This window comes from Ornithodoros turicata, chromosome 6 (genome assembly GCF_037126465.1).
Source record: "Ornithodoros turicata isolate Travis chromosome 6, ASM3712646v1, whole genome shotgun sequence".
NCBI classification, from domain to species: domain Eukaryota; kingdom Metazoa; phylum Arthropoda; class Arachnida; order Ixodida; family Argasidae; genus Ornithodoros; species Ornithodoros turicata.
Window position 1 is genome coordinate 42,886,131 of NC_088206.1, and position 27,868 is coordinate 42,913,998.

Sequence of the window (27,868 nt, forward strand, 5' to 3'; positions counted from 1 at the left end):
GACACGTGTTTCGCCGTGTTTGCGGCTCGTCGGCCCTGGGTAGCTGCGCATCGTTCGGGATTGGCAAACCAGGGGTCACTCAGCGAGCGATATACACCTGGGAGGGTGACTGAGCACTCCTCAATGCCACAGTGCAAGCCAGTGAATTATAAAGAAGGGGGAAAAGCCATTGAAAAAAATAAGTAAATGATGCTAGACGTGTTTGAAATTCAAACTTACAGATTAAAATGGCTTCTATGGCTGCACGTAGAGAAACAGATACTCATTGAACGATGCGACAGCACCAGAGGACACGTGTTTCGCCGTGTTTGCGGCTCGTCGGCCCTGGGTAGCTGCGCACAGTGCCTGGTTTAACATTTGAGATTGAGAAGCTGGCAAATATATCCGTCGAATATACTGACAGGTGCTATGACGAATCGGCCAGGTGTTCGTACAGAGCGACGTCGCTACGTTCTTTTCCTCGACTTGGGAAACAAAGCGATGATGGAAGATATAACACTGTGGTGGAAGCCATGCCAATGTTCAGCCCTCAGGCGAGCTATACTGCATGTCATTCAACACTAGTGGCTGGAAGCGAGGTACGTGACGTGTGTGTTCTCAGTTTTTAGCGCTCTATATTCATTGCTGCCTCGTGCTTAGGTTGATCTTGACGGAGTCTGAGTGCGCTCAATGTCTGTCCTTCTTTATTCATTTGCACATGTATTCATTTTGTACACGTGTGGCGATCGCTTCTGGGTACACGGCCCAGTTGTCCGCAGTTCGATAAACGAATTTGGAAATGGTTCCACTTTTAACCGGCGCTAGTTTGAGAAACCATTTGGAGTAGGTTCCACTTGTCAGGAAACCACTTGCCAAGTGGTCTGACGCCGGAGCGACCTATACGAGAAATGAAATGAACAAAAACACATTTACGATATGTCTAACACAATTGAGCTGGACTTCGCACTGTTCCTTTCTCTCTTTTTCTACTAAATTGGGCACCTTAAAATAATGTCGGCGTTTTACGTCGGCAATTTCCGCCGACGTACGCCGGTAATTGCTCGGCATTACGTCGGCAATTTCGTTCCCCACATTGCTCACTTAGGGAGCAAAATACGACAGGTACAGGTTACACGAAAGCGAAATGAAAGCTGCAGTTCTATCCGGCTGGCAGGATATGCGACAGGTCGCCGTATGGAGAGCAACATGTCAACTGGTCTTCGCAACGCCGCCATCTTGATTGTTTTGACTAGGGGAATTGCTCGTTTTGTGTTATAACTTCGTGCTGCGGTGCTCAATCACTTCAAAATTTACCATGATTGGATGTCCTTATGAGTTTCATATGTAGACCGCACAATGTGCCACCTGCATTGAGTAATTGGCGAGTACGGTATGCAGGCGCGGGTAGACTTTTATAGGGTAAGACCCTGTACATTGAACGCATTGAAGACGTGAGTAGATTCAGATCAACTTTTGTTTCTTATTATCCACGCATATTATCGGATTATTCTACGTCTCAATCCAGCTGCGCCACTCATTCTACAATGATGTCAAGGTGGGTTTCGTACCACACCGTTTTAGCACTTTCGAAAATATTCCATGGAAGAAGGTGCGAATTTCTCTGTTCTTTAATTTCATGTTCTATCCAATGCCTCACCTTTCGATTCAATTATTTTAGTATCAAGTACCTCGCAAACGGAAATTAAAGCCATTGTCTATCTAAATCAGCTCTGCAATTAAGTTGTGTCAGTGGTGTGTGGGTACATGCAACCCAATGTTCCACATGGCTGTATAGGAGCAACCCTGCCAAACCCCAAATCCCTCGCCGGGGAACACGGAAGCTAGTTGCAAGGAGAGAAAAAAAAAAGAGATACTCATGCAGGGTGTTTTCCTTTATTCGGTACAGAACATTTGTTTTAAAAAAATAGCAGGGCAAAATATATGCCCGTTTTTGCAGTTGAGTTATACGGACAGGCCAACTTCGCATGTACTGCTCGCGAGACGGTTGCCAGTAGTTCTACAGCCCATATTTACTTGATTGTCAGCGAAAATGTTGTTCCAATATTGTATTTAAAGGGGAACCATATGTTGCACGTGTTTCGTACTGAAAATAAATGATCTTGCAACACCTGGAGATATGAGATGGGATGAACCACGGGGTGCTGATTTCAGACAGCCGTGTCGCAAACAGTAACTACCAGTGTTGTGCGTAGCGGCGCTACTTGTAGCGGCACTACTGTAATCGCTACCTTTTTCAGTAGCGGAGGTGTAACTCCGCTACATTTCTTATTTGTAGCGGGAAAGTAATTTCCGCTACAGTTTTGAGTAGCGGAACCGCCTCCGCTACCGCTACTTTTGACGGAGAAAATAAAATCAATCAGACGCTAGAGTACGTCCAGTGAACTCGGTGTCAGATCATGTAAGCCTAACTCAAAGAAGTCGAGCCGCGGCCGTCGCTCAGCCCTGAATCTGGCTGGCGTATATATGGCACATATTCATAGGCCATCGGCGAGAAAGTAGCGGAAGGGTAATTGCGCTACTTTTTTTTTTTTGGTAGCGGTAGCGGTATCGCGATACATTCGTAAATGTGTAGCGCCGCTAGTATCGCGCTACTTTTCAATAGGGTAGCGGGTAGCGATATTTCGCTACCTAAATTGAGTAGCGGGCACAACACTGGTAATTACAAGATCACTAATTACCTAAAATTCATTAATTATCTCTTTAATTTGGGGACTGTAAGATTCACAAAGTTAAATTGTCTCAAGCTTACATCACCATGAGATCCAAAAGAGATAGAAACATTTCTTTCAGTTGTTTATATAGAAAATAACTATTGCGATATTGCGATGTGATGACTGCAGCTTCACATAAAATGCCTAAGTGTTGCTTATGGTAGCGTTTAATTTTAATCCCAGATTTGTTCTATAGGTGAAGCCTGAAATCGAGTTCGATTCTCTTTCTTTTTCTCTCATAATGCTAATAAATCTATGTATGCACAAACATTGATGTGCTTTTTACGTGTCTCTTGACACTATCTCCTGCATTATGTTTCGTCATGACCACACGATACAGCAGCATTGTCGGCTTGTCCATTACGCCTTTATTCATGCATATGGGAACACGTACATTATTTTCGTATGATGCGTAATGTCTCGGAATTAACTTGCGACAGAAAGAGAATGATGTTAATATACAGATAAGATAACGACAGTAACAGTTACAGAATGTCACTGCTAAGCAATGTCGGACACAAGACTGCGCAGCTCAATATCTGTGAATTTATGCTCTGCTAGTCGGCGACGTAATTTGGCATCAAGTGCAACTTCCTGTTTACATGCAATATACAGTGGAAATGCGCATAGCATATTTCCATCACCCTGTTTTGGTAAGTTTGAGAAGATAGTTTCTTGGGTAATTCTGAGGAATTTTTAGTGCCCCGAGGTCTTACAAAGACACGAAACACATGGAGTACCTCACCTGAGCAGTCATGTTATAGCCTGCGTCATTTGTGTTACCACTGTTCGCTGGAAGCAACAGGGCACGAAAAATATTATTGTTTCTGGATTTCTGTGGTACATGTCTGTGAGATACCCGTACGCATGAAGAAAAACTGGGCGATAAATGATTTTCAAAATACGCAGTGATTAACACCTGAAAAGTATTCATTATGATGATAAGGAGATGCTGGCCATGTCACGTCGAGTCTGGGAGGTACCCGGGTTCGAATCCCGGTGCCGGCTGTGCTGTCTTTGGTTTTCCCTGGGTTTTCCTCAGACGCTTTCAGACGTAAGCCGGCACAGTTCCCTTAGAAGTCGGCCCAGGACGCACGTTCCTCCAGGGCGTCAGTCGTGACGTTGCCCACCTCTGTGAGGTCGACAACAGCGAGCTCTTTCACCAGCACCAGCAGCATTAAGAAGCTATTTCGTTAGCTTTTACGTGATGTCACTGGTATTGTGGGCTTCATTCCCATCATGAAAACCACGACACACTGACAAGGTACTTATAATTAACAAGACACAGCAGCTAGGTAGCTGCTTGCGTTGGGCTATCCTGAGGTATCCCGTCACCCGACAGAAAACAGATGTATGACGCAAACCTGGCGGGGTTCTGTACCAGAAATTTGCAAAAACAATGCTCTCATTAGGACGCGTTGGCCTAGTTTGATCGTTTGAATACCACACTTTGATCTTCAATGCCATAAACGTTGATCTGATGAATATGTAAACGTCATAGATGGTCATCCAACTATGACGTAACTATGCTTATGACGCTGTGCTTATGACGTAACTATGCTTAAGCATATTTACCAAAGAGGAACCATTATAGCATAGACTACCTTTTCTCACCTGTACATTGCTTCAGGCGTTATGAAATGTCTCATTTGGCGCGCATCTACTGTTAAGGGTTCACTATGGAGACATATAAGAGGTTAGGTAGGATGGCACAGAAATGCACTAGATTTCAATCTCGTCACAGATTTGGCCTATGATGGTAACGCCAGCACAAAATTTCATCCGGCTTCTTGAGGTTGCAAGCAGAGCACCAACACTTTCATGGGGTATGCCGTACGCTACATCGTTTACGATAACATAAGTTACTGAACCAAATCGCCACTCCCACCTGGCAGAAGTCTGACCTGAAAACGACGGGGAATGTCTTCCGGTTTGTACATCCCGTACCTGCAACGGGTCGGTTGCGATGGGACATTCGTCCTGGAAGTAACGGGCGTAATACGGGTACAATCGACACGCGTTAATATGACACTCGTTAGTATGACATCCTCACTTTATGACCACTCTTCCGGAGTACCGTTTGTTCCCAATGGAGGTCCTGTGTAAAGGCCCCTCGTTATTATGACAACTCGATATGACTAACATTTCGGGGGACGAACTGGGGAGAAGACGTTTATTCTTCGCCCGTTATTGTGACCGTCCACCACAGACCGAGTCATCATCCGGACCCAAACGTCCAGTGGCCGGGGAAAGCGTACGCGCGGTGAATACCGAAGTCAAGACCCCGCTTCTATCGAGTCACCCTCCTGGCCCACAAGTCCAGCGGTCCAGGGATGACGTACGCGCCGTATGTATTCGCCATCGCCCGACCAATTGAGTCAGTGGAAAAGCTACATATTGATAGTTTTATCTAGGCAGACGCTTTTAACGGATTTCTTTCGTCCGTAAATTGTAAATAAATTCCCATCGGGGACGATTTTTCCGGATCGCATGAGACAGAGCGGAACAGACTACCTTTATGGAGGTCTTACCTGAAGCATCATCCACGTTGCCCGTTAATATGACAATTCGCTTTATGACCAAAATCTGCGGGAACAGACTTTGTCATATTAACGAGGGTTCACTGTAGTTGTAATTATCAGGAAACAAATCATCCTCCACACCACTCATGACTTTCGCCACGTCTTTCGCTTTGAATACGCCGACTGTTGTATTACTGCCTCGCACAATCGTGACGTCACCTAGAAACCGAAACCGTATATGGATTTCCCATAGGGTTGAATTCATTTTCTCGAAAATGGGAATGCTTTGACGTTTTCTGTTTCACGTGATTCTTTTACGTATGGAGCAACAACTAATGCACAAATAATGCGGATGCCCTCTGTAGGTCCTGACTGTCATCTTCGAGGAACACCTCTGCATGGTTGATCGTTTTGTCGGCGGAGAAGCTGCCGTATAGGCCCATATTGATTTAGGCTTCAACACGGCTTTATTCTTTCCAACACACTCACTTTCAGTGTTGTCAGGCCTTCTATCGCGACAATGGTCTTGTGGCTTGTGGCTTCTGTCCTACGTCTGTCTCGAAACCGATATCAATAGACGAAATGGCAGAGCAAGAATTAGACTGCATCAGTATGAGTTTGACATATGGAATAATGGGAAGAGCACTATCACGTTTTAGCAGACCGGCAGGTGTTCACAATTACGGTTCAATGATAACTTGGTAAGCCTATCGCCTAGTTTCTTTGAAGTAGATAACACCGCATCGTTTATCTCAAAATTAATAACTTCCTTTAGCGTATGGTTTTCGTTCAGTTCGTCGAAAGTACTAACACTGGCCACGAGAAATTGATGTTCTGAGGCTGGAACGCATAGAAAGGACAAATACATACAAAGCCTCAAAGTGCCTAATAAATTAATGGTGAAAGATGGAAGTCACTGAAAAAGTTAGGTAGCTGTAGGACTCGAACCCACATCTTCTGGATTACCGGACTAGGGCTCAACCAATTGAGCTAAGCTAACACACCTCCCCAGCGACATCCAAGAGCGCGTCATCTGAAGGGACAAACCAACCACTGTCTCACTCATCCCCCTTTCGCTCTTACATTTTTTTCTCACTCATACACACATTCACACGATGGGATCGACGCAAGCGGCATTTGCAGCGGTAAGCGTGAAAGGGGGATGAGTGAGAGAGTGGCTGATTTGTCCCTTCCGATGACGCGCCCTTGGACGTCGCTGGGGAGGTGTGTTAGCTTAGCTCAAATGGTAAAGCCGTGGACCAGTAACCCAGAAGATGTGGGTTCGAGTCCTACAGCAAGCTAACGTTTCAGTGACTTCCATCTTTCATCATTAACACTGGCCATCAAAGCAGGGAACAGTAACATGCTTATTTAATTTAGCGTTAGAGTTTCAGTTTTGTAACTTGGATACTGGGGATATCTAGGGATAATAGGGATTACCTGCATACTGTTGATCGGTCGGTCGGTGCGTGTTCCAACGGCAAGGAACCGATCGGGGACTCGGCTAAGAGAGTTTCCGGGAACCGGACTGGAACAGCTGCCGCTATACGTGCAGGGCCCTCTCTTGCTAAGAATACAAGAAAAACATTTTTTTTTTCGATGCACAGCACATATTCTTCCACAGTAAAATAACAAAACGTACTCCCATACTTATATTTCACTTACTTTGGTACGTATATTCGACAGATATGGCATTGTACAATTTACGACACGAAACGTTCGAACAGTTCTAAATTATCACAGCATCCCCTGTGAAATGCCGCTCAAAATGACGCCCATGGTTTTTTCAGTCGTTTCTGATATTTTCTATCGCAAGTTTCTGACCTTTGGCCTGACTTACAATAAACCAGAAGTACTAATACACCGCGAGGTTTCAGTGAAACGAAACTTTGTGAAGAGCGTTTACTTCATCCGCGGAATAGGCGCAGTCCATCGCGATGGCGGCGGCCATGTTTGAACTACGTTCAGGAGTTACAGAAAGAGAACGATGGGAAGCGAACGGTCACGCGGATCCCCGCAAGGGACACAGCCAGAAGGATAATCCCCACGAGGTAAAGCGCATACGCGCTGCTCCCTTCTGTCCCAACTCCAAGAACACATTCTCATCCTTGTGATAGCCTCCCAGCAAACGATATACATCCTGTCGATATCACAAATTGGATGTTAGGATATCGATGGGAGCTTCACAGAGAGCCCGTTTACGAAGAAAGTACATCCATGCGACTGCCAGATTTCTACTGTGTTTACATCCCAGAACAGACATCTGCTGTGGATATTTGGATGTTCCGGGTATATTTTAAAATTTATGCTATTTTTGTGTTGAATCAATTTGAAATTGATAGGGATTGATTGCTATAGCTAATGGATGCTGCACACACTAATTAAACAAAAAGGCATCTATTTTGGCAGCACCCCACTTGGGGACGGGTGCCCAGCGACCTCTCGGCCATAATCCAAGACCAATGCAGACCACGCGTTAATAAATGTGCTTTCGCATTTCACCATATGATACGCAGGCTCCCTTTTTCGCCCCTCCACTGCGGACGCGGATTTCAAGAGATACCAGAGCGAGCATGTACTGAAATACAGATTGTTGGACTACGTTCATCAAATGCAGCGTGGCGTATCACGTTTGCAACGGTGACAATGTCTTTGCAGTTAACTTGTGAGTCTGCAAACGACGTCAGCAAATACTTGCGAACGTTGTTGACACCCCATCCTGCAAATATCCTGTTTTCAACTCAAGTTACCGTCTGTAATGTGAGTAATTGGTAAATGAAGTAGTCAACCCCGAAATTTCCCCCTTTGCTTACGTGATTCCACTAAGGGTCACGTGTCCTAGATGTCTCCGAAAAATAACGCGCGCTAGCTGCTTTCTTTTTACATCTACCAGATGTCCCAGCGATATAGAAAGTAAGACGCTTTTCGAAGTCGCATTGTGGACGTACATGTAACGTCGCATAGACGTGGCGGACATATGCGACGTGTGCAACCATTGTGGTACGTACTTGGGGTGTTTCTGGTTTACTGGGCTAAGAGCATCATTCAGAGACGGGGTGACATCCTCAGGAGGGTAAAATCTGAGCCTCAAATCGTCCTCAATGTGTCAATGTGGCACTCTACCGCGTCCCCACAGTATATTCAGAATGTCCACAGGCAGTCCTTTCGGACAATTTTAGGACTGCGGGATGGCACATCAGGGACGAATTCTAAATTCGTTTTGTTGTACCTTATTTGTTTCGTCAGAGACCACAAAATTTTGTTTCACTGATTACCGTCCATTGTCTTGATAAACTGTCGCTACAACGTCTAGTAGTTCGTTTTTCCACAACGGACAATGAGCAGGGCGCAATAAAAAGCAAGAGGAGAAATACTAAAGATCAAGAAAAAACCTTGCCAGGCACACCAAGTGACCAAGTCCAAGCAACTCATTTCGCAAGGTACTGATGCTCATTGCCGAAAAGGAAACACATACTACTTATTACTTATTACGCGACCTTCCGTGAATCCGATAGCCTTGTTAGCCTCCCACTCAACAAAAACGCTGAGCTGTCAAAGTTTAACTCGATTACAGAAACAAACAATACTGAAGGAAGGAATTGCTTGAAGTATTAAATCTCCATTACTACGAAGTCCATGTTTGTTATTGCTGTTGGTTTGGGGCATTGGGGTACGACCTTTGAAAGACAAAAGCAGTGCGACAGGATCGCGCGTTTCTGTCTTTTCCGCGACAAATGCGCCATTTATCATGGACAGTGACCCAGTCACGCAGAACCGCCCTTTGTTTCCGAAAAACATCATTCAGCCCAAGGATACCAGTCAAAAAAACAAAACAAATGTGTCCCTCAATATTTGGGGAGTGTTAACAGGTAAACTGAACAAAGTAATATTCCCGTCCCGCTAGCTACCCATAGGGACGAGCACGGGACGTACCTGAATGACACTTGACGGACAACCCGGGAGTGTTATCCTCAGGGCGCTCTAGGGACAGACATCAAAGGACGAGGACGCGATGACACTGTGGGGACATCCTGAGGACCGTGTGTGTTATTGGGAAGTGACCGTACGGAATGTGCTGTGCAGGTACCAGAAGATAGCGGGCTTTTGTGCATCGCGTAACGGTTCGGAACACATGATAAGCCAACCGCTCTGTTTCTTTGAAGCGTGTCACATATCGCACTGCTGAGCTCAGATTTCGTAACTTAATTTTCGGATCGTTTTCGTTGAGTTCTTTCGATGCACTCAAAATCATCGTTTTTATTTTCAATTTTCAGTTTCTACTCTTTCAATTCGTTCTTGTTACTGCTTCGAACAGTGAAAGGGCTTTTATAGACTTGAGTATGCACATGTCTGTGAGTTCAGTGTGCCTTGCATAAGAGCTGCTTCAGAGCAGTTTTGGGCAAAAACTCGCAAATGACCTGTCACAAATAAGTCGCAAATGACATGTAGCTATAACAAATAATGTTATGCAGCTACTAGTTACCCTTCAACAAAGGCAACTTCTGACTGTAACTATGAGTTCCTGCTTTTCGTTACCGTAACTGTGAAATGTATCTAAGACTAACTTTGTCAGCTATTGCAATGCTTTCCTCGCGTCAGTTCTGTAGCGTCCTAAGTTGAGGCTTCAAATACCCTGTTGTGTTTAGCAGCCAAGGGTCACAAGACATTTGACATCTCATAGGCAGCCAGGATGACCTTAGACTAACTTCAATGGCCTTAAACCTGTATCATGACTTGAATGGCTTCTAGAAAATGTGCTTGCAACACGGTATAACTGCGCTTGTTCAGTGCAATTTTTAGATGCAATTATTAGTTTTTTAAATGGAATGTGAGATAACTAATGTGCTAAATTTATCTGTAACTATTTACATTTGAAAAAAGACTCTTACCCTAACGCAGTCAATATATATGCAGGCTACCCGTAGCTATGGCTTAGCCACTGCATTAGTAACACACGCGTAAATGCTTCACAGTACATGAAACGTGCACTAAGCACACATAATATTGCTTCCTAGAAAGCGTACAACTTCCGCAATTTAAGAGTACTGCATATGTATCTCTGGGGCAAGCACACGAAAGAAAGATGTGCATCATACCCTGCACTGTATAAACACAGCTGCACCTCCTCCAGATGACAAGTTCCTAGTGAGCCACAATACCGTATATCTTCGTTTTCTCTCTGTATTTTTTTTACAATATAGAGTACCGTACTAAAAAAATATATAATAAACGAGTGCGACTTTCATTCTTCTGCTTTCGTTATTTTACTTAAAACCTCATAACGCCGCTTTCGTCAGGCGAAAGCCTTCTCCTGGTCTCTCTCGGTTATTTTGGCTACCTTCCCAATCATGAATCAGTTAGTATGCGCTTTCTCCTTACTTTCGCCTTCTCTAGGCAGTCACAAGCAACAGCAGCTTTATTTGAATCATGATGCAGCCATTGACAGAGTTGAAAGGAGCATATGGCCAGTCAAAAATCTCTAGTGGGATCATTTCAGAGTGGTTTACTGGACAGGTTCTACTTTGAATGTGGGACCATTTAGTAAGTGGGACCAGCTAAAAGTGGAACCATTTTCATGATGGTTCCACTTGAAGTGACGCCAGTAGATTTAATCCTGTGGTCTCCTCTGCCAAGTGGTCCAGGATCCAGCCACTTAGAAGCTGGGACCACTGAATGCATGACCGAAAATAAATAACATGGATGGGGAACGTCATGACTAACGCCCTGGGCGAATGTGCTTCCTGGGCCGACTGCCCAGGAAAAATCTTAGACAGCACAGCCGACACTGGAATTCGAACTCTCGCACACTGATCATTGATTGGTAAGACAAAACCGAGCGACATGGCGAGCTGGTAAGACAAAACCAACTTGCTTCAACCCTGCTTCGAAGTTATAACCAAGTGCAGCCGTCGCCCTCTGACCTCTGGTTGAATTAAAAGCCTCATCACCCTCTGCAATTACCATTTCTTCTTTCATTTTTGTTTTTCTAATTATTTAGCTTAGTCTTTGACATTTTTTGAGTGTGTCGTTTTGCTGATACTTTCAATCTTGTTATATTCACCTTTAGATGACAGTACGAATACAGCATACATTTTATACCAGACAGTGTCGGATAAAGGAATACAATGAGATCATACATGTGCTAAAATAGGTTAAAGTAATGAATGAAACGAACCTAGAAGGGTATATGGCACGAGTGGACTCTTCTCCCCATGAGATCTCAAATGGGGAAGCTGCTCAGCTTCGAGTCTCAAGTGGATTAATTGACCATTCTGGATACAAAGTGGTACCTGTGAGGCTCCAGGTGGGACTTCTTGAACCATCTGAGGCCAGAGTAGCACCATTGATTTCACCGAAGTGGAACCAGCCACCCCCACTTGGGAATCCAGATGGAACCATTCACATTCATCTGGAACCAGTCTAGACTCCATTGGAACTGTTCTGGAACCAGTCCAGATTTTTGGCTGGGTCGGAAAAACACGGTGCTGCTGTTGACATGGAAGTGGCGATGGCGTTGAACATGGATCATGCATTAAGCTGATATTTTCTGCTCTACCGCGCTGCGGTGGGGACCTGGTCTTTATCCAGGTGGGGACACGGCTCGAAACCGACACACGAATGTTGACGGTGAAGTGTCGTGTAGTGTCGCGAGTGCGGGGAACTTAGTCAGGCGAGGGCATTGCGACCGTGCCTTCGTAACTATTACAATATTTTTCATTACATTCTTATCACATGTGGAGGCTTATTCATCAATCCAGCCGTGCTAACAGCTACAACAATTTCGTTTTGAGATGATGCATGGCGAGCTTCATCGCCAGGCGCGATACTCTACCGCAATGCTAGTGGTCGTGTGGGGAACGAAATAATGATCGCCTTCACAATAAGGATCGAAGTCCTATGGTGTCCAAAAAGGATAAAAGAGCTTCAAGGGCAGAGCGTTGGATTTCGACATAGACCAAGTAATTTTGAGAGAGGGAGGGGGACGACGCTCTAGCTGATTGAGAGCCCCAGAGAGTGTGGTCCGGCGAAGTTCAATGGAGAAGAGTGTCGTGCTATCGCCCATTGTGATGCAACATTGAAATGCCATTACTGTTGTCCACGTTGACGACCCGTTTGTCTCTGCACTCGTCTCAGATCCCGTTGAAACTGCACGACTTGGTAGATCGACCACCGGCGCGTTGATGAACTGCAAGGACGAGATTTTCAGACTGAACATCAGACCATCAATTATCAGGGTATGTACATGGGAAAAGGAGAAGCAGAGGTGAAAGTCGCGGACAATACGAGAAGGAGAAGGGTAAACGATCCAGCGTGCGTGTGTTATCCTTCTTCTCATCTTGCCTGCGTCTTCTACCGCTCGTTTTCTTCTATGTACCGGTGCTGGTTATGGAACTCTGCCGTAATCGGCCACGCTTATTGAGGGCAACGTCGCAACTACTGCAGGGGATCATGCCTTATGGGCCGACTTCATAGGAAACTCTGCCGACACTACAATGTCGAGTAAGAGACGCCGGGTAACCTACGCCAGCGAAACAGGTTCAGTTAACGGTTTTATGCTCACATGGAAATTTCGGCCAGTGCGAATCGGATCAAAAACTAGATCACGTGACCTCAAGACGACGTTTCGTGTGTCGTGAGGCTAGGGTAAGCTCGTTACTTTGTCACCTGCAACCGCTAGGGGGTGGTTGCAAAATCTTAAACTGGTGTCGGCCCTGTGCGCTGCCCTGTTTGCTCTTCGCGCAAATTGGCCGAGTCATTGATAATTTGACGCTATAACACGCTGCCGTCGCCTTGCGCCCAAAGAGAGAGACAACGCCAACCTCTCTGTATACACTGCTTCGATGAACGCTCATGGTTTATCTGTGACACATGTGACGTTAAAGGAGCTATAAACTCTACCAAGCTAGCTCGCCGACAGTGACAGCTCCAAACGGCGATTTTAACTGGTTGGATGTGGCACTATTTGTATAGATGAATCCAATAGGTCCGTATCTTCACCAAATATAGCACGCTCCTAGCCAACCATCATCCCCAACGACAACATTCTCGCTCATGATTTGTTGATAACGAGAGATGGAACCTATTATGTACCATTATGTATGTTACAAAATGGACTCCGCCTCCCGTTTTTAACAAATTAAGGACGAGTACGTTGCCATTCGGGGTGATGGTTGGCTATAGGAGCGTGTTCTGTGGGGAAATCCATTTTTAGGAGTGTAGAGCAGAACGTTATGTGTACCTCCGCGTTGACGTCTGATTGGGTGCTATAATTCTTGAAATGACGTAACAATGGATAGAGGTATCTGGATGACGGTACGTCACTAGAACGTATCCGTAAAAAAGTGCGTTTTTGTATTAGAGCTGCACATGTTATGAAGGAGAGGTATGGAACAATAAATTGTAAATAGAATTACGAAACGTAGAAGAACAATATTACACCTGTTACACCCGTAACTAAACACCTGCATATAGGAGTTATTACCTCCTTGAAGTATGATTATTAGAGTGTTCATTTTCTTTGCGTGCAGGAGTTAAGGCGGAGCTGCGCTATTACTAGGATGTGCTACTCCCTGAATGAACATATGCTCACGCAAGTACTATCTTGAAATTGTACGATTAGGACAACGACGAGGGCTAGATGTCGATAAATATGAAATACTTTATAAGCACAACAAAATGTTTCACAGTGCTCGGGTGGTCGCGCTCAAAATCGTCTTACGCATTTCGGGTTGGTAAATCGCAGTTCGTGCACGATACTCAAACAACGAAGAGTTCCTGGAAAGTGATTCCTGGGTGCTAATACATTCAGCACGCGGAATATGAGCCGAACATTCGTTAGCATAGTGGAGCTATTAGTGAGCTTTAAGAAACCAGATTGCAACGCCTCGGTACCGTACACGGTACGATAATTCTAAACGATATAGCGGTTCGCGGGACTGACGCTGTTAGGGTTTTAGTACACGTTGGAATTAGACGGTGCAGTTAATTAACGCCGTAGCGCTTTCGCATGGCAAATCCCGAACCATGAACCGTGAAGCCTTTCGATGCTACGCTGTTGAGGAGTGGTTGCTGTCCTGTTTGGATGCAGGAACCATAGCTCCTCGGGAGACGGAATCATTCCAGTACGAGGGCATGAAGAATACAACCGGCAGGCTCACTGAGCAATCACCTTCTGCCTACTGACAGAGCCTGCTTCATTAGATAACGCATGCGAACAGATATCTAGATATGAAACAACCAAAACGAAAGCGACACGTGTTGGGGGGCGTTTTTGATCCCGATAAGAAGCAGCTATCATACACCACAGTTGCAATCCATTTCTTTGCATCAACGAAAGGGTTACTACGAATCACCGTGTGCATCATAAAACTACTACGGTGTCCGCACCGTCATCTCGCTTCTTGCGTAATCGGCCTAGTCTTCTTCCTCCTCTTCTCGCCGGGCCTACAACCGCGTGACATCGCCGGCGTGCTAGTCAGACTGTACGCTGGTAATCGACGAGATCCGTCAAGGCGATACGCTAGTTCACCTCCGAATGCGTCGCGCATGCGTCATGAGACCAACGCCATGGCAACAGAGTCAAAACCGTGGCAATATATACACACACACACGAAAGAAAAAAGAAGAATGCGATCTCCTTACACAGTTGTGGTGATTTTCTTCTTTCTTTTGTTTACGAGTAAACTAGTCGTGTTGTTTGTAATATGATACAAACTGAAATGCACATATTCAACTTCGTATTGTTCCTGTGGAACAATTGGAACAATTCTGCAGTGAGCACATAAAGACTTCGAAAACCTCTTCATGGTTCCAAGCTCCCGCTTGCGAGACTTCTCACTTGCCCAACTCCCGTGGAGTTATTCATCTATACTACACACCAAATATCCATCTCCTTTCTTTTTCTTAATAAACATATCCCCCCCCCCAATCTCACATCACCAGGTTTACTTTAGGCTAGGTTAAGTAACAAATAGGAGCGTTATGTTGGCGGGTGGACAAAGAGGTGCTTATACAGGGTGTTTTTGTTCATTCGTTTCTCAATTCTATGAAAAAAATAGCAGAACAAAACATATGCCGTTTTAGCAGCGTATGAAACTACTAGTCGACTAATTATCTAAAAACCATTAATTGACTTATCAATTAGATGTTTTGTTCGGAAATGCGGGATAGCAGAATTATAGTCAGTCATCAACCAAGTACATCGTCCTTATTAAACACCCTGAGAAGCGAACATATTTCTTGATAAAAAATGACAAATTTCGCAATTCAAGTGAGCCGAAACCAGAACTACACACCACTCGAGCACTCAGCTCAACTTGTAACTGCTCCGGGCGCACGAGTCAGCTCGCAACCATTTTCAAAATGCTTTATTAATTGCACGTTGCGCAATGTACCCTTTGTCTATCACCAAGTTATCGAAGAGATCGATAAGCGTCAATCCAGCGCTACCGGTACATCCGGGGCTTAAAGGCTTCGTCGTAGAGAACACCTCGTTGTTGCTCGGCACTATTACTGGCGTGATATACCGGTAGGGAGTGAATGAACTTAACTGCCACCATGTCCGGGTCTCCTCTAAAGATTAGAGATGGGCCAACAGAATCCGCGAACCCTCGAATTCTAGGCAGCGACTAGAGATCCGAGAACCGGAATCCCAGTGCCCAAAACAGCGTATCGAATCCTTTGACTCCACCAACCAGGCTTGTTTGCCTCTCTTTTTTTTTTTTAATTGGTGCCGCAGGAGTCTGCCGAAAGTCTGGTTGGCCGGTGAGCGCCACACAATTCAGCTTAAAACACCCTTTTACGTGTAATTCGCACATACCACAAATTATTCCTTTACAAGTGTATATTAACGCCACTTTCCAGACCTCCAGACCTACCCAAAATGGTGTTATTATGCTCCTTTTTTGGGTGCACCCTAGGTACCATAACTTACTCCTTTCTGGGAGTAATTGTATTCTGGAAGATTCTGTAAATCAGAGTGGAATATAAAGCGGCACGGTTGGATCAAGATGGCTGTGTAGATTTAAAGAACACATTTAGAATGCGTGACCACTCTCTGACAGTTGTGTGAGGGTCCCCCCAAGTAGATCGAGTTACGTTCACGGTACCGGTTCCGTAAACGCGACGAGCCAGTCGCAACTTTTGGTTCAAGCCGCTGACATCATATTCCAAGAATAAGATTTGACAGATTCTTTTTGTCGTATATTTTTGGTTAGTCGTATGTTTATGTTAAAACTCTCCCCTACTTTCGTCATTGGGAATCACATTGATGTTGCAAGCAGCATCTGCAGCCCACAGCCGAGATATTAAAATGCAGTATTCAATTAAATTCACTTCAATTCAATTTGACGCAGGCCAAGAAAAGTCTTCGACACGGGCCCCTGAGACATAGAAAACGTCTCATCGATTGCTTCGACACTTTCATGCGTCTTGGTACAGCCTTGGATCTGGTATGTATCTCTCACGATTCGACGTCGATAGAGGCTCAATCCTCAGAGAAAGCGCCAAGACGAAACGTAATCTTTCCCAAATCATTGATAGGCAAAGATAAACAACGCTTCAAAGTCGAGTTGCGTATCTTCAACGCAGCTGCAACCAGACTTACGACGTAGGGAGCGGACTGGAGTGAAAGACCGCGATGGCGCTTTTGTGAGGACGCACACGCCAGAGCAAGTAGTGGCGTCACTCAGTGTTAGAGAACCGAAAATCATTTGCGGATTTTCTCGAAAATTCATGGAAGCGCTTATAGTGTTCACTAGAGGCGCCCTACACTCTAAACCCGGTGGCGGATAAATAAGCGCTATTTTTTGCAAATTGATAGCGCTTACTTTGGGGTAGGATATATCCGCCACAAGAGTTACCCGCCACGGCTTCTATACACCGCGTGCTCCATGCGCCGCTGCTCCTATATACGCTCCTATATACGCCCCCTCCTATATATGTTATGCGCTGCGCGCCTTATTCGCTTCAACCGGTATACGCTACTTCAACTATACGCTATGCCTCCAATCACCACACTTCACACACCTCTGTGGAAAGCAAATTCAGTACATCCTTATTGGCACACAACACACAAATATCAGGTACAGCACCGATACTTTTGGTACCTATGAGGCCTGCAGGTGTATTTCTGACCAGATAGGTTGCTTTCTTAAGCTACTGGATTTTCACGAGAGAACTATATTAGAACAATGCACGTGCGGTTCCTCAACTATTTCGTGCCAAAACATGCTGTCCCTTTGCTGATAAAACAAAGCATTTTAGAGCAGGTAACACTACTGTGCCAGCAGCACCAATTTCTGATTAACTTGAAGGACACTCTAGTGGATGAGGCACTTCAACATAAAAGGACTTCTTCAATTGAACTTGAGGCGTCAGGGTCGCCATGATAAAAGCAATCTAAGCATGATGCCTGTCCATTATCACTGTGGTAGGCTGCAGTGAATATGATATCTCTCAGTGCATTATAATCAACAAAAGTAAAATAATGAGTTATCAGCGATGCTACACACTTAGGATGGCGAGGAATTAAGTAGGCGTCCGTGAAGTCGCCAAAATATGAAGGTAAGAAAAAGAAAACTGTCTTTCCTACATTACAATGCAAGTTCGCAAGGTAATTAGTCCAGATTAACCGATATCCCAATAAGAGACATCTATGGTTTGCAAGCAGTCTCTCTGCACCCAGGTTTGTGAAATAAATCAATGCAGACGTTCAAGCATTTCTACAATAATCCGACGAATTTCTGACACATTCTCATTCATATGCTCACACTCTTCTACATTCAAGGGTCGTGTTTATAACGTGTTCATGAGCCTCTCTTTCTAATTTATTATTCATAATTAAACAGTGCGACATAAACACAAGCTGATAAGGTATAACTTCAAGCGGTCACAAACGAACACATGCTGCTACGGATAATTCGGAATTTCCTTACCCAAAATATTCAGATCACAGTGTTCCTCCTGTGTAGTTGGAGTGGAGGACGGAGTGTCATCAGTTAAGTCCGAAAGAAAGAAAAGTTTCACACGGAAGAACATTAAAGCAAGTGCAACATGACGAACAAACGCAATCACGGAAAGGTGATTTACCGGTATAGACGCACGGAGCCTCATTTTCATTGTCTTAGACAACTACGAGAGCTGGTTGTGCTGGAAGCATGGCCAATATTTCGTAAACGTGCTCGAAAAGGTATACAATGCGCAGCACGTTGCTTACCAGCATTTTCATGACTGATCGACTAATGCCAACTGTGCCAACTGTGAACTGACAAGTTCAGCGAGAGTTGTACGATGTCAACGGTGTTCATACTGTCCATCAGTCTAGACACGGGCTGTCCAGAACGCCAGCAATGTCACAATGTGTCACAGCCACGGACAAACCGCCTCGAAAACAAGCGGCGTCCGCCCAAATAACCACCACCAAGATGCCGACCGTTGCACGACGTGAAGCAACCAGCAGCAATGACACAGCTGCGAATTTGGCAACATTGGTGTTCGCCACGCTTCTATCCGCCACACTCTTTCGCGGACCACTCGACAAAGAGAACAAGGAAAAACGCCCGCTTTTCTTTCAGTGAACACATGCGGGGCGCTTGTTTTCTTTGTCTGGTTATTGCGTTCTTGTTGTTGTTGTTAACGTCTCGGTGACGTGGCGGATAAGGCTGCTAGACAATTAACAACAGCAGCAAAATATACGCTTTTTACACGCTACTTATTCGCCACCTGTTTTAGAGTGTACCGAGTTTTGAGAGATAGCCCGATCACACGGGCACCGTTCAATGATCATTGAAATCGATGACCATTGAACATGCTCGTAGTGCCACAAAGCGCGAGACCTTTCAACCTGTCAGGGAGCGTGGGGCCCAATGGTGCTTTGTGAAGTTGACGCTTTACACGCTTCGCGGTGCTAAGGATATCTTCAGAAAAATGGAATTATCGTCTGCCCTATGGAATCCTTCACAGAAATACCTTAATTATAAACTCGAGGCTGTACAGAATAAAGCTGTTCGCTGGATGTAATTTTTTATGGGCCTCAAAGTATTGCTCAGTTTACCAAATTGATACTTAAATTACACATCTAGAATATCGTAGAACGGTTCGTAGCCTAGTGCATATGCATACATCTTTCATGGTAGTTCATCTTACATTCATCCTGCTCACCATTCCTCGAGCCGTGTGGATAATCCATTTAAGCTGCAGGTAACTTTTGCTGGGACTGATTACTTTCGTAACTCTCCAACGCAGGTAGGGATAGGGAAGTTGATTTTTTTACGACAGAATATTTTCACCTTGAATAATATTTCTCCTTAAACGATCTAAACTTGTTGATTTCACAAAAGCATGCGAACTATTATATCTCATATGATGTCTTGTTTGTGTATTCGAGCATCCCCCCTTATGTAATGGCTTCTTTACATTTAAGGTATGTGAATTAAAAAATGGTCATCACTTTCAATGATTATTGAAGGATGCCCGTGTGACGGCTTCTTACATTGATTTGTAATACCAAATAGAACATTTTTCTTATTCCAGAGTGGTAAACTAACTGAAGACAGGCCTCGCTAATAAAAGCCTGCAGAGAATATTCAATCCATCGATCCTGACACAGGTGTTCACATGTCCGCCTCTTATGTCGTTGTTTGCTATCCCACAAGGGGCTCACCCAGGAGTACAATTTCAACGTCTCAGCGGTTAGCCAAGGCTTGAGGGTAAGTGTTGGTACCACCTGCCATATTCACCTACCACAGCCATGCGCCTATGAAAAGACCACGACAGCATATATAGGTATAATTTGGCTCAAGACTGTACGCTGATAGGCTGCACGTGCGCAAGATCCAAACATTCTGAGCTCCTGGTTGTGGCTAAGATGCTTTCTCTTTTGTTTGTCTTGTGAACTCGCCCTTTCATTTGGCAATCTTCATAATAGACGACAGCAAATTTTGCGTAAGTACCGATTTCTGCTGTACCACATGATTTCGGTCGTGAACACTGCACACAGGGAAAATTTGGAAGTTGGAACCGTTATGCCCTCGCGAAATTGACGCAAAAATCATACACGTATAAGTGGACGCTTGTTGTTTGCTGTTCCGAGTTTCTTGAAACTGGTGTTGGCTGCGCGCGACCTCGCCGCTAGGTAGCCCGGCGATAGCATACATACCTTGGAAGCCGTCGTGGCACGACGTCCACGCTTTCGGTGTGGAAGATACTTTTTACTGAACACGAACGCGAACAACTGGACACAGGCAGAGATACACGACACCGCGCTGACATCCAACAATGTGTTCCATGTGACAAACAACTAAAACATGAGAGGTGGCAACCCCCGCATGCTCCCTGACAGTGTCCTGCATATCTTGCAGCGATAGCTGTATGAAGGCTATTATGTCAAGGGTCGTGTGTTCTTCCTTGCATTATCGCCATTGGTGAATGCAGTATCGCATCGGAGAGCTGGTAAAAAAAAGGAAAAAATAAAAAAAAAGCGCGGTGACAAAGTGGGGTCACCGTTGCTGTGTACCAGACGGTATGTGGTGGCCATCGAGAGTTCTACGCCGTCCGCAGATGGGGATGCTCGTTGCGCCGGTTAGAGCAAGCGAACGGCATAGCACATCGAGCGAACAAGCGACCCAACGTGCACTGGCTGCGCGAAGACAACATGACCAAACAGTGAGGAAATGCAAAGCGGTTGTGCTGAGATAAAGCCAAGAAGGTTCCAGAGTCATGGAACGCGAAGCGGAGGCTGAGAGACGAAGGTGGATGAACGAACAAGTACGCGAGCACGAAACCGCGGCCACGAGATGTGAACAGTCCCAGCCGTGTGCGCTTGAAACGAATGCGCGTCCGTCTGAGTTTGTGGGAACTTGATGAGTAACGAGTAGGACATGTTTCTGACGTTCGCAATAGGCTCTGGTTTCGGACCGACGTGGATGTGGCACGCGCACAACACAGCGAACTGTTGCATGTGGACGATACAGCTATCGCTGTGACTTCTTGACACAATGACATTACATACACCTTCTCTTTCTCGGATAAGAGTGCCGAAGGTGTGCTGATGCCCCTGCTCCGAACTCTTCTATATCCTCACCGCCTCGTGATGTTGGTACCGGTTCTTTCGACAATCGAACATTCATTGAGTATCGGTTCACACACGAACATACCGCAACGTTGACCTAACCGTCCCTATCTTCTGCTTTGGGCATTCAAGATATATTTCCTCATCCTCTCAATAACACAAGACCCATGTTTGGGATACGTATGTCCGGCCACCTCGTTGAGAGGTTAAAGGGGTTTCACACTTTCACAAACAGTTCTTCTCAACTTATTCCGGATAAAAGTAAAATGTGATTGCTTGTTTCAAGGTAAACCTGCACCCAATGTTTTTCAGCAAGGGGGTAATGCATCCGGAGAAAACCTGCACCCCGAATACCGAAACTCATGTGGCTGTGACGTCACGGCCGACGTCTCAGTCAGTGAGGGATCGCGAGAGCGGTCATTTGTTCGGGACTACCAATGGGAATGGCCGGAACTCTGTGGTCAGAGCTTGATGTGTACGTGCGTTCAAGAGTTTATACTTCGCCAGGTAAGACACGTGCAAAAATAATAGGGAACAGCCCAATCAATCCAGATGTCCATTCAGTCTGTGAACATAGCCGCCGTGTTGGTTAACGTGTGACAAACCCCCTTCTGCGAGACAAGTGCAGCAGTAGCCGTCAGGCTCCAGCAACGGCTGTTGTTTCTGTTGCATGTGAATTCGCGCTCTGTCCTCTTCTAGGAACAGCGAGAAACACGTACACGCGAAATTGATATCAAACTTTATTCGGTACATTTTCATTCCCAGAACAGTCACTCACATTCGGCCCAGCAGCTTATTGGTTCAGCTAGGACAGCCAACTCACAGCTCGCATCCACTCACAGTGGAAGGTAGTGTTGTGTCCTAGGTTCTGAATATTCTATGACCTGCCTATGTCGAGTTCAAAATCGGACCAACAGGTCTGTCCCAGCATTCCATGTAGTCCATCCTAAAGCACCATAATGAGTGTAGTCCTAGAACAACGAGACTGCCGAAGACGTCAGCGTCGGAAAGTCCGTGAAAACACAAGGACCTGACGAGGGTCCAGTCTAGAGTGACGTCCTCGTTCACCAAATCCCGAAAGGCACGCCAGGACTCCATGGTTCTCTTGCAATGCAGGAACACGTTAAGCTGATTTTCCTTCTCCTCTGGGCATACTACACAGTTGAGGCACTCTGGGGTGCTCTGGGCCATCTCTGGGCACTTTTTTCTTTGACAGCGTTATCACGTGTGGTGCAGTCACTGTCTCTACGACGGCGTTCGTACAATCACTGCTATGGCTTCTCAATAAAGCGTTTTTCGTTTGACGGTCAGCAGGTAGTCCAGAGAAACGAGATAATCAAAAAGGCAAGTGATCCGGTTATTTACCTGTAGAATATTGACGAGCGGATGCCGCGGCTTCAATTGACACTACCCATTAGCTGAGATACTCACAGCCGAGTATTTGGAGAAGTGGGTCCTTTTCGTCTCTGAAGTACAAACATATTTGAACCTTCGCCTTGATATTGTCTAGGTCTCTAGGCTTAGGAACCTCTTTAAGCGACCCATACGTTCCACCAACGATTCAATCCAGATTCAATTCCATCCAGATCAATGTTGCAGACATTCTGTGGAGCTTATTTTGTGAGCAATCGTCTATGCTGACGCACTGCGCGACGTACAGTATTACAGGGTACAACACAGCATTGCAAAGATACGCCCTGTTGAGAAGGTGCATGTATCTATTTTGCCACGAGATTAGGTTTCCCGGTGACGAGTTAATTCTTTGCCCCCACCACATCTTCTATGCGTCTTGCCAGTGGAACGTATTTTCTGATTGTTGTGGCACACGTGGTCTGCATAAACGAAGCCGCTGCGTTTGTGCAGTTGCAGAGCCATGTCCCCCACGACTTCTGCAGGTAGGGTGCAGTTCCTGAAAATTCTTAAATAACTGAGATTGCCTCCAGACCTGAACCTTCGAGGAAAAAACGGGAGCCACGTTGTCTGCATAGGTCGGGACGTTAACATGTTCCATGCCGCCCAGTACTCCTGTAATGTTCTTCTTTTAGGCTATCGTGCGGCACATGGGCTCTAAGTAGAGCGAGAACAACGCTGGTGAGATTAGGCAGCCCTGTCACACAGAAGCCACAATACGGATGTTCTCCCCAAGTTTGCTATTCAGTTGAAGCCGCATTGTAACTTTCTTATAGCATATAGGGCTGTTGCACTGAAGTTTGCACAGCGCCATTTCTGCCCAAACGGCCGCGGATCCCAACAGTAAGGAGTTCCATCAGCGGGTTTTGCATGGTGTGTCAAACGGTGTGGTGCCAAGGAAGCTACAAAACCTGTAGGATATCAACAGAAAAAGCGGTGCTTCTTGAAAAGCGCGAACAACTCGAAACCGTGTACTTGAAAGTGCCGCGTCGTCTGCTAAACTGGGGAGTGTTGCATGATTTGGGGCGCTGATGTTGCTGCTCACTCGCGCCACCTGGCCCACAGCAACAGACCCATAGCCTTATCAAACTTGTGAGATAGTGACCGAAGTTGCACGTGTCTAACACAGCGAAGAGGAATCTATGGCTAACTCAATCAAAAGCTTGTCTTAAGTCCGTTCGGAGCACTGCAAGCTTCTGTCAGGTAATGTTGGTCACTTCACGTACCGTTCCCAAGACGCGAAGGTTTCTTGTTATGAAGCTACAGTTTTTTTTTCTTTGGGATTCTTCTTTGGTCATATTGACACTTGGGGTGAATAACCACCCAAATACACTTAAAAAATCGTAGACCTATCTTATGGGAAATGAATGAAAGGGTTCTTGAGGAAAAAGGTTTTCAGGCGAAATTGGAAGGGATGATAGGAATGTACCAGAGTTCCAATGTACAGGAAGGTATAAATGTAAATACAGTTTCATGGGAGGATTTAAGCAGGCGCTAAAACGAGAAGCAATTGAATTTTCGCAAAGAAGGTCCCTCGAGAGGAACCAGCAAGTAAGCCAACTGATGCGATCCTTGACCTCGCTGGCAGAGGCCGGACTTCTGCATCCCGTAGTCTTTACAGAAGATATAAGCAAAGCTAAGGAGGAGCTTCATAACGTTTTCGTTGAAAATCATCGTGGAGCGCTGATCCGAAGAAAGCACCAAATACTGGCGAAAGAAGAAACACCGTTCACGCTTTCGTTCGGGGAAAAAAGCACGGTCTGGAGGTACTGGGGATTGAACCCGGGGCCTTCCACATGCAAAGCGAGCGCTCTACCGCTCAGCTACTCCCCCACCTTTGCCCCCCCCCCACCTTTGTCCACCTTTGTGTGTTCTTTTCAGCTGGGACAGACCATGTTGGTCAGATTTTGAACTCGACAAAGGTGGGTGACTGAAGAATGGCTGAAAAGAATACAGAAAAGAAGACACAGAAACATACCCGCGGCGGGCGGTATCTTTCTCGTGTAACATTGCAGTGAAGTGCACTCTCCTTCACGTGTCCTCGTCTTGTTCTCGCGCTCGCTCTATGTTTTACCAACTCGGTCAATAATCTACCCTCTTGATGCGGTATATGTTCACCTGTCCAATGTGCTTATAGTTTGTGTTTGCGGCCAGCTCAGTGCTAACGCATTCATGATAAAAACATCGTTTTCTCTTTGTTATTTTCCAGGTGTGCACTCACAACTACCTGCCAAGCGACGAGAAATACCTGATGGCAGGGTTAAAGTGGTTCAAGAGTTACATATCTGGATAGTCAGACTCATTATCCAGAATAAAACTTCCATCTTGCAGTGTTTGAAGCTTTCCATCGTTTCCTGGCTCAGCATTACGCGCAGTAATATTCCTATACGCTCAAAACCGCTCAGGCTTAACAAAAAATGCTGGACGGTGGAGGAGGAGGAGGAGGAGTGTCGTTGGGAGGAACCCGAGAGGTCTGCCTGCCTGATTAGGCGGCATGTTTCTCGGGAAGGGAAAGATAGTGGACAGGAGGAAAGGGTGAAGTGGAAGACCGAGCGGAATCCGCTCGTGGGGAGGATAGCTGCGTCCATGGGCCGACTTCAGGGGAACTGTGCCGGCATACGCCTATTACACATCTGAGGGAAACCCAGGAAAAACCCCAGACGGCACAGCCGGCCCGCGGATTCGAACCGCGGACCTCCCAGTCTCCAAGCGCACGCGTTACCGCTGCGCCACCGGAGCTGGTGCTGGACGGTTACCGTTGTGCAACGCGAATTTCAGCGTTAGCTCTTGTGGGTGGATGTTGACACTTTTATTGCTGATTTATGCACAACTACTTTAGACTGACGACTACTGCGTTGTGATGTGTGAAGTGAGTGGTGATATGTAGAGCTGGAATTAGCGGGACAAAAATATTACTAAAACCGGGACAAAGGCGGGACAGGAAACGAAACCGAAACCGAGGGTTTTGTGATACATCGAAAGCGATTTCCCGACACCCTTCCTTTAACAGCTACCACTGTAAAACACAGGAGCGTGTTTTAGTGTTGCGTGCGCCAGTGCTTCCCAAACTGAAACAACGACTTCATTTGAATGATAATTCAGCGTCATCGCCAGGGATACTCGATACTCTACGGTATTGCTCCTGGTAAGGTAGTGAGATAAATGAGTCGCATCACAGTGAGGACAGACGTCCTACGTTGTCCAAAAATATAGAATCGCTTTTATGGCACAACTTTCGTGGGCAGGAATTGGTCATGGACAGAGCAATTTTAACATGGCGAGAGGGCGAGAGTCCAGCTGATTGAGAGACTGTGCTTCGGAAAGCTCCCCTCTGGACATAGAAGACATAATCTCATTGACTTCTGCCCGCAATTTTTATAAGATTCAATGAGAAATCAGACCGCCAATTTGTTCAACGTGTACAAGCCGACTATTTCTCATTCACTGAATTGGAAGTTTTGCAGAGATGCTGCCTTCGCGAAATCGGGTTCCGCCGTCATGTGTTGCGAAGACCACCTTCACGGAGTAAGGAACCAATTGAACGAATTGCTTTAATGGGTGTCAGTGAGAAACTCTGATTTCCAATTGATTTAATGAGGTCAACATGCTGTGTATTACAAACTGTACCAACAGACGGAATGAGAAGCCATTTTTAGGAATTGGCCTAATGTGTATCAGTGAGAAACTGTTGTCCAGTTGATTTAATGAGATCCAACATGTTGCATGGCCACCAATGCAAGAAGTTAGGAGCCAGCTGCTGAAGGAACCAGCGCAATGGCGACCAACGGTACATCATCATTCTCAAATTAAGTAATCATATGATTATGAAGAACGCCGTACGTCGGTGTAGAAAATGAGCTAATTCGAGGTACTCGTCCAATTCCAACAAATAAAATTCCAGAATACGAATTGTATGGAAAAATATTGCACTTAAGCAAGTGAAAATTCAATGAAAATCTGAAATCAAAATGTATTCCGAACAAATCAACTGAGCAGCTCGTTGGCGGATGTCGCCAAGTCTGCAACGTCTGTAAAACGTTTTCCGTGCCGCACCACATAGTGGCTCGTCCGCGTTGAAAATAGTTCGCGTTATTTCAAACATGTATGAACATTTCCCCTAAAGTACATGTACCGTGGTAAGGACGTATTACTCCTCTTGCTTGAAGCTGTTGTTTTTCCATTCTGTGCAACATTCCACTGCACGTAAGTGGAAGTGTTTCCGCCAGTCGCCAACGTATTACTCAGTCTGCTACGAAATGTGAAGATGTGTGCCGTAGATTACAAGCAGCTGGCGTCATTTGGGCTTTACTTTGAGTATTTTATCCGTTTCTGAGGTATGTAGTCGATGTGTCAAGCATTCCCCTTCTTTCAACGCTGTTCTCCACGTTTTTACCTCTGCTCGTAGGCATTATGACCGTTGATGGGACGAAATGAAGACATGCAGTCAGAGCCTTACCAACCGCGCTGTGTGCAACGGTATGTAATATATTTTGGCGCCTACCCACATTGACACGCTGCTGTCCCAGTATCTTTTCGAATTGTATTTCTTTGAGGTTATGCTCGTACGACGCGGCAGGCATAGAGTCGTCCTCATTTGTCATGAAGAGGTGCAAATGAAATCTCACTGAAGTTGGATGGCGTTGATTTTTACGCAAGAAAGGCAAGCTGGTCCGGGGGGGGGGGGGATATGTTTATTAAGAAAAAAAGAAAGGAAAGGTTAGCCAGGCAAAGAGCCGGCTTGCTATTCCGAAAAAAAAGGGGGAAGGGGCAAACGAAAAAGAAAAAGGGGGATCGAAACAGAGGAAAGAAAGAAAAACAAAAAGCAACAGAAAGAAAGGAAAGGGAAAGAAAACAAGAAACAGAACGAAAGGGAAGGAAAAGAAACAAAAAGAAAGGAAAGGGAAAGAAAACAAGAAACAAAAAGAAAGGAAAGGAAAAGAAAAGAGAAACGAAAGGAAAGAAAGGAGGAAACACAAAGAAAGAAAAGAGAAACACAAAGAAAGAAAAGAGAAACAGAAAGAAAGAAAAGAGAAACAAAAAGAAAGAAGAGAATAAACACTAGCACAACGTTACAGGCAGTTCACGAGTCCTGAGACTCGGAGAAAACCGAGGAGAGCGGCAGTGACAGCCCACTGGTTGGGGTGCAAGACGGGGCC

The 27,868-nt window shown here is 45.5% G+C and overlaps 1 protein-coding gene across 1 annotated transcript; it reads left to right on the forward strand.

Annotated features, from left to right (window-relative positions):
- The first annotated feature begins 484 nt into the window (after nucleotides 1-484).
- Nucleotides 485-25,005, forward strand: LOC135397925 (uncharacterized). Its single transcript, XM_064629418.1, has 6 exons — nucleotides 485-578; nucleotides 12,368-12,468; nucleotides 16,588-16,683; nucleotides 19,888-19,941; nucleotides 21,615-21,809; nucleotides 24,922-25,005. Exons 1-6 carry the CDS (start codon nucleotides 548-550, stop codon nucleotides 25,003-25,005), a joined length of 561 nt encoding a protein of 186 aa, XP_064485488.1. The 5' UTR covers nucleotides 485-547.
- The last annotated feature ends 2,863 nt before the right edge of the window (nucleotides 25,006-27,868 follow it).